The sequence below is a fragment of the Rissa tridactyla genome, unplaced genomic scaffold, assembly GCF_028500815.1.
Source record: "Rissa tridactyla isolate bRisTri1 unplaced genomic scaffold, bRisTri1.patW.cur.20221130 scaffold_47, whole genome shotgun sequence".
Classification (NCBI taxonomy): Eukaryota; Metazoa; Chordata; class Aves; order Charadriiformes; family Laridae; genus Rissa; species Rissa tridactyla.
This window is the reverse complement of record NW_026529679.1, coordinates 464,039-481,263: the sequence shown is the minus strand read 5'-3', so window position 1 is coordinate 481,263 and position 17,225 is coordinate 464,039. Positions and strand designations below refer to the sequence as shown.

Below are 17,225 nucleotides of genomic sequence, written 5' to 3'. Positions count from 1 at the left end.
CAAAGCCAAGAGCCCAAGTGAATGAAATACTGGATTTTCAATAGCCAGTTCTGCATTAACACAGTGCTGCAGCTGGGTTACAGCACTGTCCTCTTTCTGAGGAATTTGAAAAGTCACAGAATCACCAAATGATAAGGGTTGGAAGGGACCTCGGGAGATCGTCTAGTCCAACCCCCCTGCCAAAGCAGGGTCACCTAGAACAGGTGAAAGTCTTCCCTACAGAAGTCTTCTCTAGGTGCTGATCCCAATGATATCACCTCATGTTATGTACGGCTCCATCCTCCTTCTGCAGAGCTTCATTGATGGGCAGTTTTCCTGTTTCTTTCATGGTGGTTAGCCTTCCCTGCCTTTTTGTATTGTATGCATATCAAATAGTGTCAGAAGCAACACATTTATCCTCCACACCTTCACCCATTTCCAGCTGCAGTCTGAGATGTTTCCCCTCTTGGAGCAGACATTGTGCAAAGCTGCTCCATGTAGGGAAACCCACTTTAGTGCTGCATATTCGTTTGGGTTAGAGAGAAGCCCCAAAGACACGCTGAGCTAGTTTTTCAAACAGTTTCAAAGTGGCGTAAAAGATTAAATCCAGAAAAGCCAAGTTAAAAAAAGGGAGGAAAAATGGGCACAGCTGTATATTCTGAACTGACAAATTTTCTGTCAGTGAAGAGAAACTCCCACAGCCTATGGGATGTTTTCATCAGTTGTCCCTGTCGGAAGATGGATTTCTTGGGCCTCTTGGCTTGACCCTGCTGCACTCCCATTTCCAGCAAGAGGAAAAGCTCCAACTGAGGCATCAAACTGTTGCCCATCGTGCCTGGAGAGCCAGGACAGTTGTGTCACACAATACCCAGTGTCAGAGGCGAGAGGGAGGTAGTGCGAATTGAAATTGTTTGGGCTCAAATGTAGGAAATACTGTTTTCCACAATATTCTCCTGGAGAAACTGGCTGCTTATGGCTTGTATGTTCGAACGATTCACTGGGTGAAAAACTGGCTGGAAGGCGGGCCCCAAAGAGTGGTGGTGAATGGAGTTCCATCCAGTTGGCAGCCGGTCACAAGTGGTGTTCCCCAGGGCTCGGTGCTGGGCCCCATTCTCTTTAAAGCCTTTCTCAATTATCTGGACGAATGTGTCGACCTGCTTGAGGGTAGGTTGGCTCTGCAGAGGGATCTGCACAGGATGGATCGATGGGCCGAGGCCAATGGTATGAGGTTGAACAAGGCCAAGTGCCGCGTCCTGCACTTGTTTCACAACAACGCCATGCAGCGCCACAGGCCTGGGGAGGAGTCACTCGAAAGCTGCCCGGCAGAAAAGGACCTGGGGGTGTTGGTCAACAGCCGGCTGACTACGAGCCAGCAGTGTGCCCAGGTGGCCAAGAAGGCCAACAGCATCCTGGATTTTATCAGGAACAGTGTGGTGAGTTGGACCACGGAAGTGATCGTCCCCCTGTGCTGGGCACTGGTGAGGCCCCACCTGGAGTGCTGTGTCCAGTTTTATGCCCCTCACTACAGGAAAGACATTGTGGGGCTGCAGCGGGTCCAGAGGAGGGCAAGGGAGCTGGCGAGGGGTCTGGAGCACAAGTCCTGTGAGGAGCGTCTGAGGGAAATGGGGGTGTTCAGCGTGGAGAAGAGGAGGCTGAGGGGAGACCTTCTTGCTCTCTGCAACTCCCTGAAAGGAGGGTGTAGAGAGGTGGGGGTTGGTCTCTTCTCCCAACTAACAAGTGATAGGACAAGAGGAAATGGCCTCAAGTTGCGCCAGGAGAAGTTTAGATTGGACATTAAGAAAAATTTTTACACTGAAAGGGTTATCAAATATTGGAACAGGCTGCCCAGGGAGGTGGTGGAATCCCCATCCCTGGAGGTATTTCAAATTCGACGGGTAGACGTAGTGCTTAGCATGGTTCAGTGATGGGTTTTGTCAGTGTTAGGTTGATGGTTGGACTTGCTGATCTGAAAGGTCCCTTCCAACCTAGACAATTCTATGATACTGTGACCCCCCCAGTTTCTCTAGGAGGTGGTCTGGGCTGCCTTTTTCTTCCAGTACCCAACTTGCAGATGTTGTGTTCCCCCTAGTGTCCAGTCCAGACTTAGGCCCTGAAAAATAACTTGCTCGCAGGCATATTCTACTCTCTGGTCTCTCTGGTTTGGTGTTTGCTTGTGGGTAAACCACTGCCATACACACCAATGTTATATGCATACACACCAGTCTCACCAGTTGCTGGCCCCCCCAAAGTACAAAAGGTCTCATGACTTGTGGTTCCCACTCCAGTGTCTGGCACTTGAAGCTCCATCTGTGCAGAGAGCAGAGAGCTCCCTCGCCCCAGAAAGCTCTTGGAAATGGAACTGTTAATAAAACAGGACAGGCTGTGGTGATCAGTTGTGGGGCACAGCCAGGGAACTGTCCTGACCAGCCACCTGTTTACACATGACCATCTCATTTCATCCCTTTTCTCTCTGTTTTCCCATGCTTCTTCCTCCACAAACCACCTTGATCCCAACCTTTCCCTTCCTGCGGTCCTTTCCTAGAAATCCCACGACAAGTCTTGCACAATCCAAAAATGTGCTTTCTGCCTTCCCAGCATGAGTGTCAGACCTCTGATGCAGAAACCCCCCTCCTCAGTTGGATGAATCAAAGAATCATAGAATGGTTGTGCTTGGAAAAGTCCTAAACAATCATCTAGTCCAACCCCCCTGCCATGGGCAGGGACATCTTTCATTAGTTCTACTTGCTCGAAGCTCCTGACCTTGGATACTTCCAGGGATGGGGCATCCACCACTGCTCTGGGCAACCTGTTCCAGGGTCTCGCCACACTCATCATAAAGCATTTCTTCCTTATGTCCAATCTAAATCTACCATCATTCAGTGTAAGTCATTGTCCCTTGTTCTGCTGTTACAGGCCTTGGTAAAACGTCTCCCTCCATCTTTCTTGGCCTATGACCACTATGTTTTCATCTGCAAACAGTGTGGAGAGAGCCCAGAGCTCTCCCAAGATGGGGTTTGGAGGCCTCAAGCACTTGAGCAGTTTGGAGAGTCTGAGGGCCCTGGGCACAGTGGTGTGGAGACTGAGGACAGTACAGGAGAAGCCTGAGCGTGCTTGAAGGGTGCTTTCAGAGCTGGTGGAGCTTTTCTTTGTAGTGGAAAACAGCATGAGAAAGAAATAATGCCCCAACATGCAGCTGGGGAGGTGCAGACTGGACACAAGGAGAAAGAAATGTCACCCCAAGGGCAATGCTGTGGTGCAACATGACACCCAGAAGGAGCCTGGATCAGCCTAAGGCTTTGCGTTTCAAGGAGGAGCCAGGGAGTATGGAGAGATCTGAGCAAAGGAAGGTGAGAGCAAGGTGGGGCAGCCGGGTGGATGACTACAGCCTGCAGGGAAAGAGGCAGAGGTGATGGGACACCGTAGGACAGCCTGTGGTGGAGAAGACAGAGGGATGTGGCAAAGCTGAAAGGCCCCTGACAGAGCCAACCTCTTCATGCCTTGGGCTATGGCTGTTGTCTCTGCCACTGATGCCTGTGAGGAGACAACCAGTCCTTCCAGCACTGGGGTCTCATTGCCTCCTTGTCCATACTCAGGAGCCTCTGGTGGTGTCGTACCATAGTCCTGTCCTTGGCATTGCACATCTCCACATCCCCCTGTGCCAGGAAGAGCCCTGAGGAATGAGTGAGGGACAGGATCTCCCTTCCTGGGGGCTGGGGGTCGTGCCTTGGCCCTTTGGGTGATGGGGTCAGGGCTTGGACCTTTGCACTAAAGAAACACATCCAGGTTTACTCAGCATCACACCTTCAGCCTGCTTTTCCCAACCTGTCATCACTGCCTCCAAGTTACTGCTCTAACCAGACCCTGGGGACAATGTCTCAGTGGTGTCCCTCAGTGGGACCCATTAATACTACAAGAAACTTTGGAGTTTGAATTTGACTTTGAATCCTTGAGAGGTTTCTTCAACTTCCTCTCAGCGACCGAGGTTCATGGACTTGGCATCAAACCCACCAGAGGGGTCATTAAAAGGCTTTGGGCTGGTCCTCTGCATCTGAGCTGGGCTGGGCTCCTGGCATGGAGGGAGCTCATGGCAAGCGGGCAGCGCTGCAGAGAGACAGCTCTGCCCAGGAGCAGCTCCTCTGCCAAGCGCAGCAGGGCTGAGGGCACTGCCAGGGTGTCTCAGGGAGATGAGCGAGGCAGAGAGAGAGCTTAAAGCTGTCAGGATTGGGAGGACGACTGAGAGCTCACTGGAGGAGAAATCTTTGCGGCCCTTGACAGGGTGAGTCTCTGGGTGCAGGGCAGTGCAGGTGGAGTTCCTGGAGGCATCTCCTAGAGCTGGCACAGCCACAGCTTATGGGATCTGTAAGGGGGCAGAGGGGGCTGGTATGAAATGTGAATAGCTGATAAGCTGGGTGTGCAGCCAGGGGTGCCCAGGGCTGTCTTTCAGAGCACGGTCCCTGCATCCCATGGGTCTGTGTGCCGGGGCAGGGACTCTGCCGCCTGCAGGGTCAGCTCTCATCCAGCCTGGCGAGACCCCATGGGCATGTGGGGACGCAGCAGGGAAGGGTCCTGCTATTGAGAGGGTGCTGCGTGGGTGAGAGCTGCTCACAGCTGCAGATCACTGCAGGACATTCACAGGAGACTTTTCAAGAAGCACAGCACGGCAGGGGCTACCTGAAAGGGAAGGACCCTCTTCTTCCAAACTTCTGCTCTGGGTTGTCTGGGTGGGTGATGGGACACAAAAATTCATCTCTCAGTTGAGGAGAAGGAATTGAAAATCCAACTCTGTTTCTTTTAGAGGTGAATAACCCAGAGAGTATTGGAAATCAACATCTGGATCTCTGCCCCTACAAAGATACTGCCCTCAGCAGCACAAAGCTGATCTCACAGAAAGGGTCTGAATGAAATTATTCAATGGAAAGAGAAGTCATTTTGGGGAAAATTTTGGAAAAAGGAATAGGATGGGATCAATGAAGTCTGCCTTAACTTGTGAATGTCTTCTCCTCTTTAAACAGTCCCCCATGCACGGACTAAGCACATGTCCAACAGCAGCTCCATCAGCCAGTTCCTCCTCCTGGCATTCGCAGACACACGGGAGCTGCAGCTCTTGCACTTTGGGCTCTTCCTGGGCATCTACCTGGCTGCCCTCCTGGCCAACGGCCTCATCATCACCGCCATCGCCTGTGACCACCACCTCCACACCCCCATGTACTTCTTCCTCCTCAGCCTCGCCTTCCTCGACCTTGGCTGCATCTCCACCACTGTCCCCAAATCCATGGCCAATTCTCTGTGGGACAACAGGGCCATCTCCTACTGGGGATGTGTAGCACAGGTCTTTCTCTTTTTCTTTTTTATGTCAGCAGAGTTTTATCTTCTCACTGTCATGTCCTATGACCGCTACGTTGCCATCTGCAAACCCCTGCACTACGGGACCCTGATGGGCAGCAGAGCTTGTGTCCACATGGCAGCAGCTGCCTGGGGCAGTGGGTTTCTCACTGCTCTCCTGCAAACGGCCAATACATTTTCCCTACCCCTCTGCCAGGGCAATGCTGTGGACCAGTTCTTCTGTGAAATCCCCCACATCCTCAAGCTCTCCTGCTCACATTCCTACCTCAGGGAAGTTTGGCTTCTTGTATTAGGTTGTTCCTTAGCTTTTCTGTGTTTTTTTTTCATCGTGCTGTCCTATGTGCAGATCTTCAGGGCCGTGCTGAGGATCCCCTCTCAGCAGGGACAGCACAAAGCCTTTTCCACGTGCCTCCCTCACCTGGCCGTGGTCTCCCTGCTTGTCAGCACTGGCACGTTTGCTCACCTGAAGCCCCCCTCCGTCTCCTCCCCAGTTCTCGATCTGGTGGTGGCAGTGCTGTACTCAGTGGTTCCTCCAGCAGTGAACCCCCTCATCTACAGCATGAGGAACAAAGAGCTCAAGGATGCCCTGAGGAAGCTATTGGGATCCCATCTCCTTTAGATTAATAAGGTGCCCATTATGCCAATGGGGTTCCACTGTATCTCAGGAAAAGCCAGGATGAACTTTTCTTCATATGTTTCTTTACTTTCTCTTTGTGGGATCTTTTTGGGGGGTTTTTTTGTTGTTGTTGGGGTTTTTTTGTATGTTTGGTTTTATGTATTTTCATTTTTTTTGGAGACCTGTTATATTATTCTTCTTGGCCTCCTAATTCTTTTTTTCTTGACCCAAAGACCTCATTTACATATGGATCCAGGCTCCCTTTTTAGATAAGCTTAATAAAGAAACATGGAAAAAACTATTTACCTCAGCTCCCATCTCTTCACTTCTCCTCTGGATCTGGGTGAGCAGCCCCGGCATGCAGGGGGGGTTCAGGAGGCAAATGCCCATTTGCCCCATGGAGGATCAGCGCCGGTGGTCCTGGGGCTTTTCCCTGGCTGCTTTGCTGGGCACTCTGTCTGTGCCACCTGTGAGGCGGGGCTGCTGCTTCCCTGAAGACATGGCCAAGGACTGCAGGCAAGGACAGCTCTGGTCTCTCAACACATTCACACTGTCCTACTGTGCCCTTGCCTTTGTGTCTCGTGTAATTTGTGAGAGTCCTGTTCTCTCTACAGTGGCATCCCTGTGGCTGCAGGCAGGAGCAGGAAACATGAACCACTTTATTAAGTTGGTCTCTGCACCTCCATAACCAAAATGGTTCTTCAGGGCAATGCCAGAAAGCTGGATGCCTCTTCCAAAGCTGGTGTAACAAATGTACCCAAGGAACTGACCCTTTATAAGGACTTTTCTTCTTCTGGTGTTCTTGTTAGGTTCAGGGGGACAGTCTCAGAGTCCCAGGGTATTCCATTAGGGACCAAGGCTTGATGAAGCCCTCCCTTCATGGTTGCACATGTCCACTCAGACAACAACTGGTCTTGATTATCTGCCTTGCGCTGTCCCACCTACAGTGGGGTGATAGCAGATGCCATGATGGAAAGGAGTTGGGACTTGCCAGGAGTGCTCAGAGAATCTCCGGGGACAGTGTGGATTGTGCGTGGGCAGTGAGTGGCACCTCATCAAATGTGTGACCATCCAAGGGAATGTCTCCCTGAGGAAAAGGGAAACCTGAGGAGCCCAAAGGCAAACAAGAGCAGGCTGCCAGGAGAGGCTGTGAGGAGCCAGCAGGCAAAGGGACAGAAGACTGGAGAGTGGTTTGGGACACTTGGAAAGCTCCAGAGGCTTTCCCTGCCCTTTGTGCCACTGGAGACACCCCTTGGTCCCTCCCAGCCCAGTCCTTTCTCACTGAGCCAGGAAGGAAGATGGAAGGGGGCTCAGCACCAGTGATCCCTTTCTGGCTGGGTCTGCTCCTCACCCAACCAGCATGGCCAGTGCAGGGTCACCCCATGGCCCCAGGACACCACAGCCCCCTCCCTCTGCAGAGCAGAACCGCCAGCAGGTGCAGGGAGCACAGGGTGGGAACCAGGAATGTCCAGCCAGGTCAGCCTGGACACGCTCACCTGGGGAAAGGCTGTCCCAGGAGAAGGGGTGTCCCTGGAGAAGAGCTAGGGAGCATTTCTGTGCCTGCAGGGAGGAATCCATGAGAAGGAGAAACCTCTTTCTGCAGGCCCCCACTCTGGGCAGGCTGCTCTGTGCCTGGAGCAGGACTCTTGTGCTGGCCTGGGGAGAGGGGCTGGCACTGAGGGGACACAGACCACCTGTGGCCCAAGCACTGCGGGAGGCCACCAAAAGAGGAGGGCTGAGGGGGACAGAGCCCTGAGGGCTGCCAGGGCACTTTGCCAGGGCCATGTCTCCCCACCCTTGACCACACCTGTCCCATGCGCTTCCAGCACAGTGGAGCCATTGGACCATTAATTGGGCAGCAGGGCCGGCCTTCCCCTTGCTCTCCAGTTTCCCCATCCCCTTACTCCTCGCTCAGGCACATCCCTCTAAACTCCCCAGGTGCTGCTTTGAGCTTCAGGCAGTTGGAAGACTGCCCTGGTCTTTCAGCAGGCTAAGAATCTCTTCAGCCAAATCCTTCCATGTGTTTACATCTATCATATGCCATCCATCTCTCTCCCATACTTGGAGTGAGGTTATCCCTTTTGGATGATGACCCTCACTGGAGGAGGTTCACCAGGTTAAAGAAGCCCATGTCCCTCACCATCCTCACACAGGGCACGTGCTTTAGGCCCCAATCCTCAAAAATAAGAAATTTCAACTGAACTCAAGAAAATAGGTTTTGGCATGAGGGGCACATGACACTGGCACAGGCTGCCCTGAGAGGCTGTGGAGTGTCCTGTTGTGGAGATACTAAAAACCAGCCTGGACATCTTCTTAAGTGACCTGCTCTGGCTGACTCCCTCTAGCGCAGGGGGATTGAACTAGACGATCTCCAAAGATCCCTTTCAATCTACATGATTCTGTGAGGACATGGCAGTCCAGCAATGTCTCGGGTAGATGCTTGTGAGGTGCCTTCTGCCTGAGAACCCAACAGGCCAGCAGCAGGTCAAGCTCTGGCATGTTATTGTGAGGTCACCGCTGCTATAACAGCGGGCATCTGCTTTGGATGCTATTTTGGGGTCACCCCTGTCTCTGCAGGTGGCAGGCCAACCCCAGGCTCAAGGCTGGGTTCGGTGCCTACAAGGTTGTTCCTCCATCAGTACCTGACAGGCCAGCAGCAGGCACATGGTGTGGATGGTGGTTAGAAGGTCAGTGCTGCCACAATCTCTGATAGGCCAGAAACAGGCAGATCACTTTGATACTGGTTTGGAGGTCACTGCAAAGGTCTGAGTGCTTGATAGGCCAGCACCAGCCTCATGGATGAGTTCGGTGCTTGGGAGATCACGTCTGCCTGAGCCCTTGATAGCCCCGCAGCAGACGAATGGCCTGAATGCCAGTTGTGAGGGTGCTGCTGCCTGAGGACCTGAGAGACCATGAGCAAGCTCCTGGGTGTTTGAAGGCCTGTGTTCCAGAGCACCCCTTAGGCCAGCAGAGGGCTGATGGCCAGGCTTGGTTCCTGTGAGGTCCCAAGTACGCACATGCCAGCAGCATGGGTATGAATGCAACACACAGGATGGACCATGCCAGCATGTATGGAACATGCCAGCAGCTAGAGGTTGCTTCTGGGGTTATGGTTCCTCGGGCACATGATTGTCCAGCAGCAGGCTCATGACTGGGGTCTGTGTTTGTGAAGTCATTTCCTTCTGCATACCTTTTTAGGCCTGGATGTGGCTTTAGGCTGTGTTTGGTGCCTGTGAGGTCTCTCCTTCCTGGAAACTTTCCTGGACTCTTTCGTAGGTGGTGGGACATCCACACTAATGGTCCCAAGGTTTTAGCCAGCTTTTGCTTTCTCAGCAGTGAAGTGTCTCAGCATTTCTCTTCCCTGGGTTGGGATTTCTGTTCTCACTGGAGGGATTTCCAGCAGAGCCAAGATGCCTGGGTCCCTAACCCCAGTCCTGGATGGGGGTGGGCATGGCCAGTGTGATGCCCATCACTGTCTGGCGAGCTGGTATCCTCCATCCTATGGCAGCCATTGTATTTCCTTCAGCAGCAGGATCCCTTTCCACAAGTCCTGCAGAAGGAGTCTGAGATGAGTCCATGCCTGTGTGTCAAGGAGCAGAGTGTGAGGGTGGACAGACGTCAGTGAGTGTTGAACTGCCAGGGTGAGAGCAAGGTGGGGAAGGGAGATGGGTGTCTCCAGCCAGCAGGGAAGAAGAAGCAGCTGTGGGACAGCATAGGACAAGCTGTGGTGGAGATGGCAAAGGGCCCTGGCAAGGCTGGAAGTCACCAAGAGAACGCAAGTCTTTGTCCCCTGGGGCACAGCAATGGTCTCTGCCACCAAGGCCTGTGAGGAGACATGTTGTCCTAAGGCACTGGGGGGGCCTCCTGGCCTCCTTGCACACCCCCAGCAAGGCTGGGCACTGTCCCACCGCTGTCCTTCACTCAGCATCACACCCCCCACCTCCTGCTCTCATAAGATTCTGTAACATACAGGGCCACTCCTCCGCCTCTCCTTTGCTGTCTGTCCGTCCTGAAGAGCTTGTAGCCATCGATTCTGACACTCCAGTCGTGTGAACGCATCCCACCATCCCTACAATCATCCTTAGCGACAGAACCTGTACGTAAAGCTTGATTACCTACCGAGCCATGGTTAACTTTAAATTCAATGATGGATGTCAGGGCTCGTGCACAGGTCAGGGATAACCCAAAGCTGCAGAATGGGAAGCGCTCGCTCGAGTGGAAATAATTGGTGCCTCATTGGCTGTGGGAGGGAAGGGAGATTAAAAGTCCACCCAAACAAACTTCTCGCTGTTAGAGATGCGTCTCTGGAGCTCACAGCCAAAAGATATTCACTGAGGGTAGTAGTGGCAGCTCGCCGCACAGAGCAATGTGCTATGGCTGGTTTGGGTACTAAATATCACCAAATTTTGGGGTTCATTGATGTTGTGCTTTCCCATAGGTCGGGCCCTGTCCTGAGGGGTTGCTGCTGCCTCGTGTGTCGGGCCCAGGGGACCATCAGCCCTCGTGATGGGGCATTTCTCATGTGTGGAGAAATTCTCTAACTCTGGGAGATTTTGAGGAGTGTGGAAATTCGAAGGGAAGAGTTGCGGGTGTGCAAGGATGGAGATGGCAAAGAAGGCTCAAGGACAGTCTCAGTGGAATGATTTTTATCTTGAGCAGTTTGTTTCTATCTTTCAGGCAGAACGGCCCAGCAAACGCTGGGCAAATGGGGGACGAGGTAACCACAGTTGGGGAGTCGGTGGGAGGTTGGTGCAGCGCCTGGGCTGTGCAGCTCCTCACAGTTGACATCGACCTTCTCCCTGCATCTTGGCCAATTCTTCTGAGGTCAACAGTCGTTTTTTTTTGGCCAGAGGATACCCCCGTTTTGGCCAGAAATGCAAAGAATTGCCCAGTGAAGAACTGGCTGTGCTTACATCATAAAGAGCGTTGCCAGCCTCCCGCGTTCTACACAACATTCCGACGCAGTTCTTGCTCGGCGGCCACAACTCTTGCAGCTCACTGCTGCTCTGGGAGTAAACCTCGCCAGTTTGGTCAGGTTTTGAGAGAAGGACAAACTTTCTTGCCCGATAGGGTGCAAAACGACTCTCGGGGCAGCACGGTGATGCCGGTGGTGCTGGGAAGGGACCGTGGAAGTTGTTAGAGGAGAGCTAGTCATGCTTTGCTGGGAAAGACGTAACTTATTTAGTGCAGCTCCTCACATCTCCCCCCTTCCTAAGTGTCTGCTGATCGTGCTGTACGTGTTTCAAACTTGCCTTCCTCACCTCCTCTTCCTTATGATTTCAGGCGCCTCAACATCAGCAGCCGTTTTCAGGCAGAGCTCCCAAACCTCCAGGACAGATCCCGTTTGGCCGAGGAGGAAGCGAGAGTATCTCTGGCGTGGAAGCCCTGGGGAGACATGGAGATGAACCCAGAGACACAGGACAAACATTTCTCTAACACTTTTCTTCCACAGTCACCCCTGGGATACTAGGGGTCAAAAATTCCTCATTTTCACAGCAGCTTTTTGGGTGTTGAGATTCTTTCCCTTCTTTTCTTGGCCGCCTTCCCCCCTGCTAGCGTTAGAGGGAAGGAGATGGCTCAGTTCTGGCAGGACAGTGACCAAATAATAACCGGTGGTGCTCTCGGCAGCATCCTCCATGAGAAATGGGCGTTTGTAGGGGTCGCACTTTATCTGCTCAAAGCCCCATCCAACCTGGTCTTGAACACCTCCAGGGATGGGGCCTCCAAAACTTCTCTGGGCAACGTGTTCTTTTCTGGGCTGCTCTCGATCCATTCTCCACCCAGCCTCTGTTTGTGCTTGGGATGATGTCCTCGTGCAGCTTCAAGCTTCAAACACTTTTGGTGGTTTTATCCTCCTTGCTTGGATTTGTCTTGTTTTAATATACTGATCTCTGGGGGATAATTTGTTCTGCTTTTATTTGCAAAGGCAAGAGATGACAAAATTGGGGTGGGATGCAGTTAGAGGGACACGGGCGCGTGGTGCCAGTGTGGGTGCCCTGGGACCCTCTGCCCAGGCTGCAGCTGCAGCATCCGAGGGGCTCTGCTCTCCAGCAGGTCCTCTGTGACAGCGGCCAGTCCCAGGCATGTGCTTCAGAGACACTGCGTCCTCTGGAGGTACCGCTGGACACTGATGGTCAGACAGCAGAACCCGGCCTGAAAACCTCAGAAATTTTTAGACGTGTTAACATGTATCAACTCGACCTCATCAGCTGAAAAAATTTAATACTTTAAATCAAATGTCATTGTTTTCCCATGAGATCAAAATGAGGAGTCTTCAGGATGTGTATCAATAGCAAGAGGAGAGCTGTTGACCTTCCAAACCAGGAGAACTCTATTTGCATTTTTTCAGTGCTCCCTCTCAGGCTGTGCATTTACTCTCCCTCATCTTTCATGTATTTCCACCTCTCCCAACTAAACTGACCATGTCTGAAGTCACCTTTCCAGAACTACATCTGCACAGAAGCACTTGCGATGGCTCTAAAGACTTCCGTTTCTCTTCTTCTTTGATCATTCAGACACCTCTCAACAATCCAGATGATGCTTTGAGCTTCAGGGAGTTAAAAGCTTGCCTATCATTCAGTAGTCTCTCTCATTCTGTCTTTAGCACAATCTTTAGCTGTGCTTAGTTGATAGTTTTTCATCTCTCTAAAATATTTCTTACTTGGTTATGCTTTGTGGAAGGTGAACCTCATTGGTGGCAGATTCTACTTGGCACACAGCTGAGGGGTGTTTTATTTTAATGGTGAATCTGATCATTTACTTTTGTTTCTTCAAAAACAATACAATCCCTGTTTGCCTGTGTGCAGCAGGTCTCTGAGGAAAGCAGGTGGGAGCTGGTGCAAAGGAGCTGGAACATCCAGCTGCAGACTGCGGTGGAGAAGTGTGATGGAAGGAAAAGGGATGCAAGCCCCAGGTGGCCGATGAGAGCCATGGTGGGGTTGGGGAGGTGAGGAGCAAGGTTGGCCATCCTGTGTCAGACCTCAAGGGACAGCTTCTGCCAGCAGTCCAGATCTCCTTAGGAGAGACCCTGGATCCATATCGGTCAGAGAATGCTGCTGTCACCTCTTCTCTAAACTGAAAAATTGCAAACTACACCCTTGAAAATGAACAGTCTTTTTTCATTAGAAGCTCTTTGAAATCTTTCTCCATAAGAACATTAGGAAACGTCTCTAATTAACTGTAGAAGAGTAGAAAAGGAAGAGACGTGGTCTGTTCGGGCTTTCTTTGTCACAATGAGCCCCACGGTGCATTTGGTGCTGAGCCCTTGAGCCTCAGGTTGCACAAAGCTCTCAGGAAGTCAAAGTGAGAAGGAAGAAAGTACCTTGAAGTATGAATGAGTCCCTCTGAGGGCAAACCCTGAGAAAGCCTCCCCAGGGGCTCGTTAGAGCAGCTGAGAGGAGGCCATGATTGCAGGCAGGCAAAGGTGCTGTGCAGGCAGCTGAGCTGCTGAGAAAGCCCTGGCTTGCTTTGATGGAGCAGAAAGGCCAAGCCCTGAGCCCCAGGCCTTGGGAAGGCAGATCCCGTCCCTCCCGCATGCTCAGGGCTCTTGCTGGGGCAGGAGGAGGTGGGGGGTGTGATGCTGAGTGAAGGACGCTGGTGGGTGCTGTGCCCAAGGGGACAAAGACTTGCGTTCGCGTGGGGACTTCCAGCCTTGACAGTGCCCTTTGCCATCTCCACCACAGCTTGTCCTACGCTGTCCCACAGCTGCTTGTTTTTCCCTGCAGGCTAGAGACACCCATCTCCCTTCCCCACCTTGCTCTCACCCTGGCAGTTCGACACTCACTGACATCTGTCCACCCTCACACTCTGCTCCTTGACACACAAAGACATGGACTCATCTCCGACTCCTTCTGCAGGACTTGTGGAAAGGGATCCTGCTGCTGCAGGAAATACAATGGCTGCCATAGGATGGAGGATACCAGCTCGCCAGACAGTGATGGGAATCACACACTCACCATGCCCACCCCCATCCAGGACTGGAGTCAGGGGCCCAGGCAACTTGGCTCTGCTGGAAATCCCTCCAGTGATTCCAGAAATCCCAGCCCAGGGAAGAGAAACGCCTAGACACTTCACTGCTGGGAAGGCAAATGCTGGCTTAAGTCTTGGGACCATTAGTGTGGATGTCCCACCACTTACGGAAGAGTCCAGGAAAATTTCCAGGAAGAAGAGACCTCACAGGCACCAAACACAGCCACAAGCCTCATCCTGGCCTAAAAAGGTATGCAGAAGGAAATGACTTCACAAACACAGACCCCAGTCATGAGCCTGCTGCTGGACAATCATGTGCCCAAGGAACCATAACCCCAGAAGCAACCTCTAGCTATTGCCATGTTTCATACATGCTGGCATGGTCCATCCTGTGTGTTGCATTCATACCCATGCTGCTGGCATGTGCGTACTTGGGACCTCACAGGAACCAAGCCTGGCCATCAACCCTCTGCTGGCCTAAGGGGTGCTCTGGAACACAGGCCTTCAAACACCCAGGAGCTTGCTCATGGTCTCTCAGGTCCTCAGGCAGCAGCAGCACCCTCACAACTGCCATTCAGGCCATTCGCCTGCTGCGGGGCTATCAAGGACTCAGGCAGACGTGACCTCCAAATCAATAGCTGCCTGCTTCTGGCCTATCAGAGATTGTGGCAGCACTGACCTCCTAACCAGCAGCCACACCATGTGCCTGCTGCTGGCCTGTCAGGTGCTCATGAAGGAACAACCTCGTAGACACTGAACCCAGCCTTGAGCCGGGGGTTGGCCTGCCACCTGCAGAGACAGGGGTGACCCCAAAATAGCATCCAAAGCAGATGCCCGCTGTTAGAGCAGCGGTGACCTCACAATCAACATGCCAGACCTTGGCCTGCTGCTGGCCTGTTGGGTTCTCAGGCAGAAGGCAACTCACAAGCATCTACCCGAGACATTGCTGGACTGCCATGTCCTCACAGAATCATGTAGATTGAAAGGGATCTTTGGAGATCGTCTAGTTCAATCCCCCTGCGCTAGAGGGAGTCAGCCAGAGCAGGTCACTTAAGATAACCTCCAGGCTGGTTTTTAGTATCTCCACAACAGGACACTCCACAGTCTCTCAGGGCAGCCTGTGCCAGGGTCATGTGCCCTTGATGCCAAAACCTGTTTTCTTGAGTTCAGTTGAAATTTCTTATTTTTGAGGACTGGGCCTTAGCACATCTAGCCCTGTCTGGGGATGGTGAGGGACGTGGGCTTCTTCAACCTGGTGAACCTCCTCCAGTGAGGGTCACCCTCCAAAAGGGATAACCTCACTCCAAGTATGGGAGAGAGATGGATGGCATATGATAGATGTAAACACATGGAAGGATTTGGCTGAAGAGATTCTTAGCCTGCTGAAAGACCAGGGCAGTCTTCCAACTGCCTGAAGCTCAAAGCAGCACCTGGGGAGTTTAGAGGGATGTGCCTGAGCGAGGAGTAAGGGGACGGGGAAACTGGAGAGCAAGGAGAAGGCCAGCCCTGCTGCCCCATTAACGGTCTGATGGTCCCACCGTGCTGGAACTGCATGGGACAGGTGTGGTCAAGGGTGGGGAGACATGGCCCTGGCAAAGTGCCCTGGCAGCCCTCAGGGCTCTGTCCCCCTCAGCCCTCCTCTTTTGGTGGCCTCCCGCAGTGCTTGGGCCACAGGTGGTCTGTGTCCCCTCAGTGCCAGCCCCTCTCCCCAGGCCAGCACAAGAGTCCTGCTCCAGGCACAGAGCAGCCTGCCCAGAGTGGGGGCCTGCAGAAAGAGGTTTCTCCTTCTCATGGATTCCTCCCTGCAGGCACAGAAATGCTCCCTAGCTCTTCTTCAGGGACACCCCATCTGCCAGGAGAGCCTTTCCCCAGGTGAGCGTGTCCAGGCTGACCTGGCTGGACATTCCTGGTTCCCACCCTGTGTTCCCTGCAGGACCCTGAGCTGGCGGTGCTGCTCTGCAGAGGGAGGGGGCTGTGGTGTCCTGGGGCCATGGGGTGACCCTGCACTGGCCATGCTGGTCAGGATGGGGAACAGACCCAGCCAGAAAGGGATCGCTGCTGCTGAGCCCCCTTCCATCTCCCCTGATTGCTCAGTAGCCAAGGACAGGGCTTGGCAGGACAATGGGGTGTCTTTGGTGTCCCAAAGCGTAGGGAAGGGCTGCCCTAGATCAATCCCACAGGGTTTTTCAGGACAGTGGGTGAACCATTGTCTAGTCTTCTGTCCCTTTGGCCTGCTGGCTCCTGGCATTGCAGGGGCCTTATTAGTCCTTGGTCTCTTCAGGTTCACCTTTCCTTCAAGGACACTCTACCTTGGATGGGCACTCATTTGATGAGGTGCCAATCACTGCTCATCCAGACTCACGTACTTTTCTGGGAGATCCCCTGAGCTCTCCTGGCAACTCCAAGTTCCTCTCCAGGATAGCATTGGCCATCAGCCCCACCACAAGTGGGACAGTACCAGGAAGGACAACCAAAAACCATTTTCTCTCTGCTTGACATGTGCCACCAAGAAGGGAGCTCTAGGTCCAGCCCTTGGTCCCCAACAGATTCCCCTGCAACACTGACCGTGTCCCCCTGAGTCTGTGGAGAACCCCAGAACACCAAGAGGACTTTTCATGGAACAGTTCCTGGGGTGTGTTCTTGATACCAGCTTTGGAAGAGTCATCCAGCCTCTGCCCCTGCCTTGAGGAGTCCCATGAGTGACAGTGGTGCCAGTAGGAAGGCCCCCTCTGACACAGCGGTTCACATGGCCTGTTCCTGCCTGCAGCCACAGGGGTGCCACTGTAGAGACAACAGGACTGTCACAAGGTACACGAGGCCTTAGGGGGAACACAAAGGCAAGGGCACAGCAGGACAGTGGGGATGTGAGGAGAGACCAGCACTGAAACGCCTCGTCCTGCTGCTGTCCTTGACCATGGCTCCAGGGAAGCAGCAGCCCCAACTCGCAGAGAGCAGAGACAGAGGCAGCTGCCAGCGAGGCAGCCAGGGGCAAACCCAAGGGCCCCTGGGGCTGATGCTCCATGGGGCAGATGGGTATTTGCCTCCCAAAACACTCCTGCATGCTGGGGCTGCTCACCCAGCTCCAGAGGAGAAGTGAAGAGATGGCAGCTGCGACTAATAATTTTCTGCTGGCTTCTTTCTTGACTTTATCTAACCAGGGAGCCCAGATCCACACATACCTTAGGTATTTGGGTCAAGAGGAAAACATATAAGAGACCAAGAAGAACATCACAGGTATAAAACAAATGAATAAACAAATAAAAACAACAAAAATAATTTAAAACCCACAAAGAAATAAGAAAGACAAATATGAAAATAG

General features: G+C 52.8%; 1 protein-coding gene across 1 annotated transcript; it reads left to right on the top strand.

Annotated features, from left to right (window-relative positions):
• The first annotated feature begins 5,014 nt into the window (after positions 1 to 5,014).
• LOC128903558 (olfactory receptor 14A16-like) lies at positions 5,015 to 5,941 on the top strand. Its single transcript, XM_054187575.1, has one exon. The coding sequence runs from the start codon at positions 5,015 to 5,017 to the stop codon at positions 5,939 to 5,941; it is 927 nt and encodes a 308-aa protein (XP_054043550.1).
• Positions 5,942 to 17,225: the final 11,284 nt, after the last annotated feature.

Coding starts and splice junctions, on each gene's coding strand:
- LOC128903558 (XM_054187575.1), top strand. CDS start 5,015: ATGTCCAACAGCAGCTCCATCAGCCAGTTCCTCCTCCTGGCATTCGCA.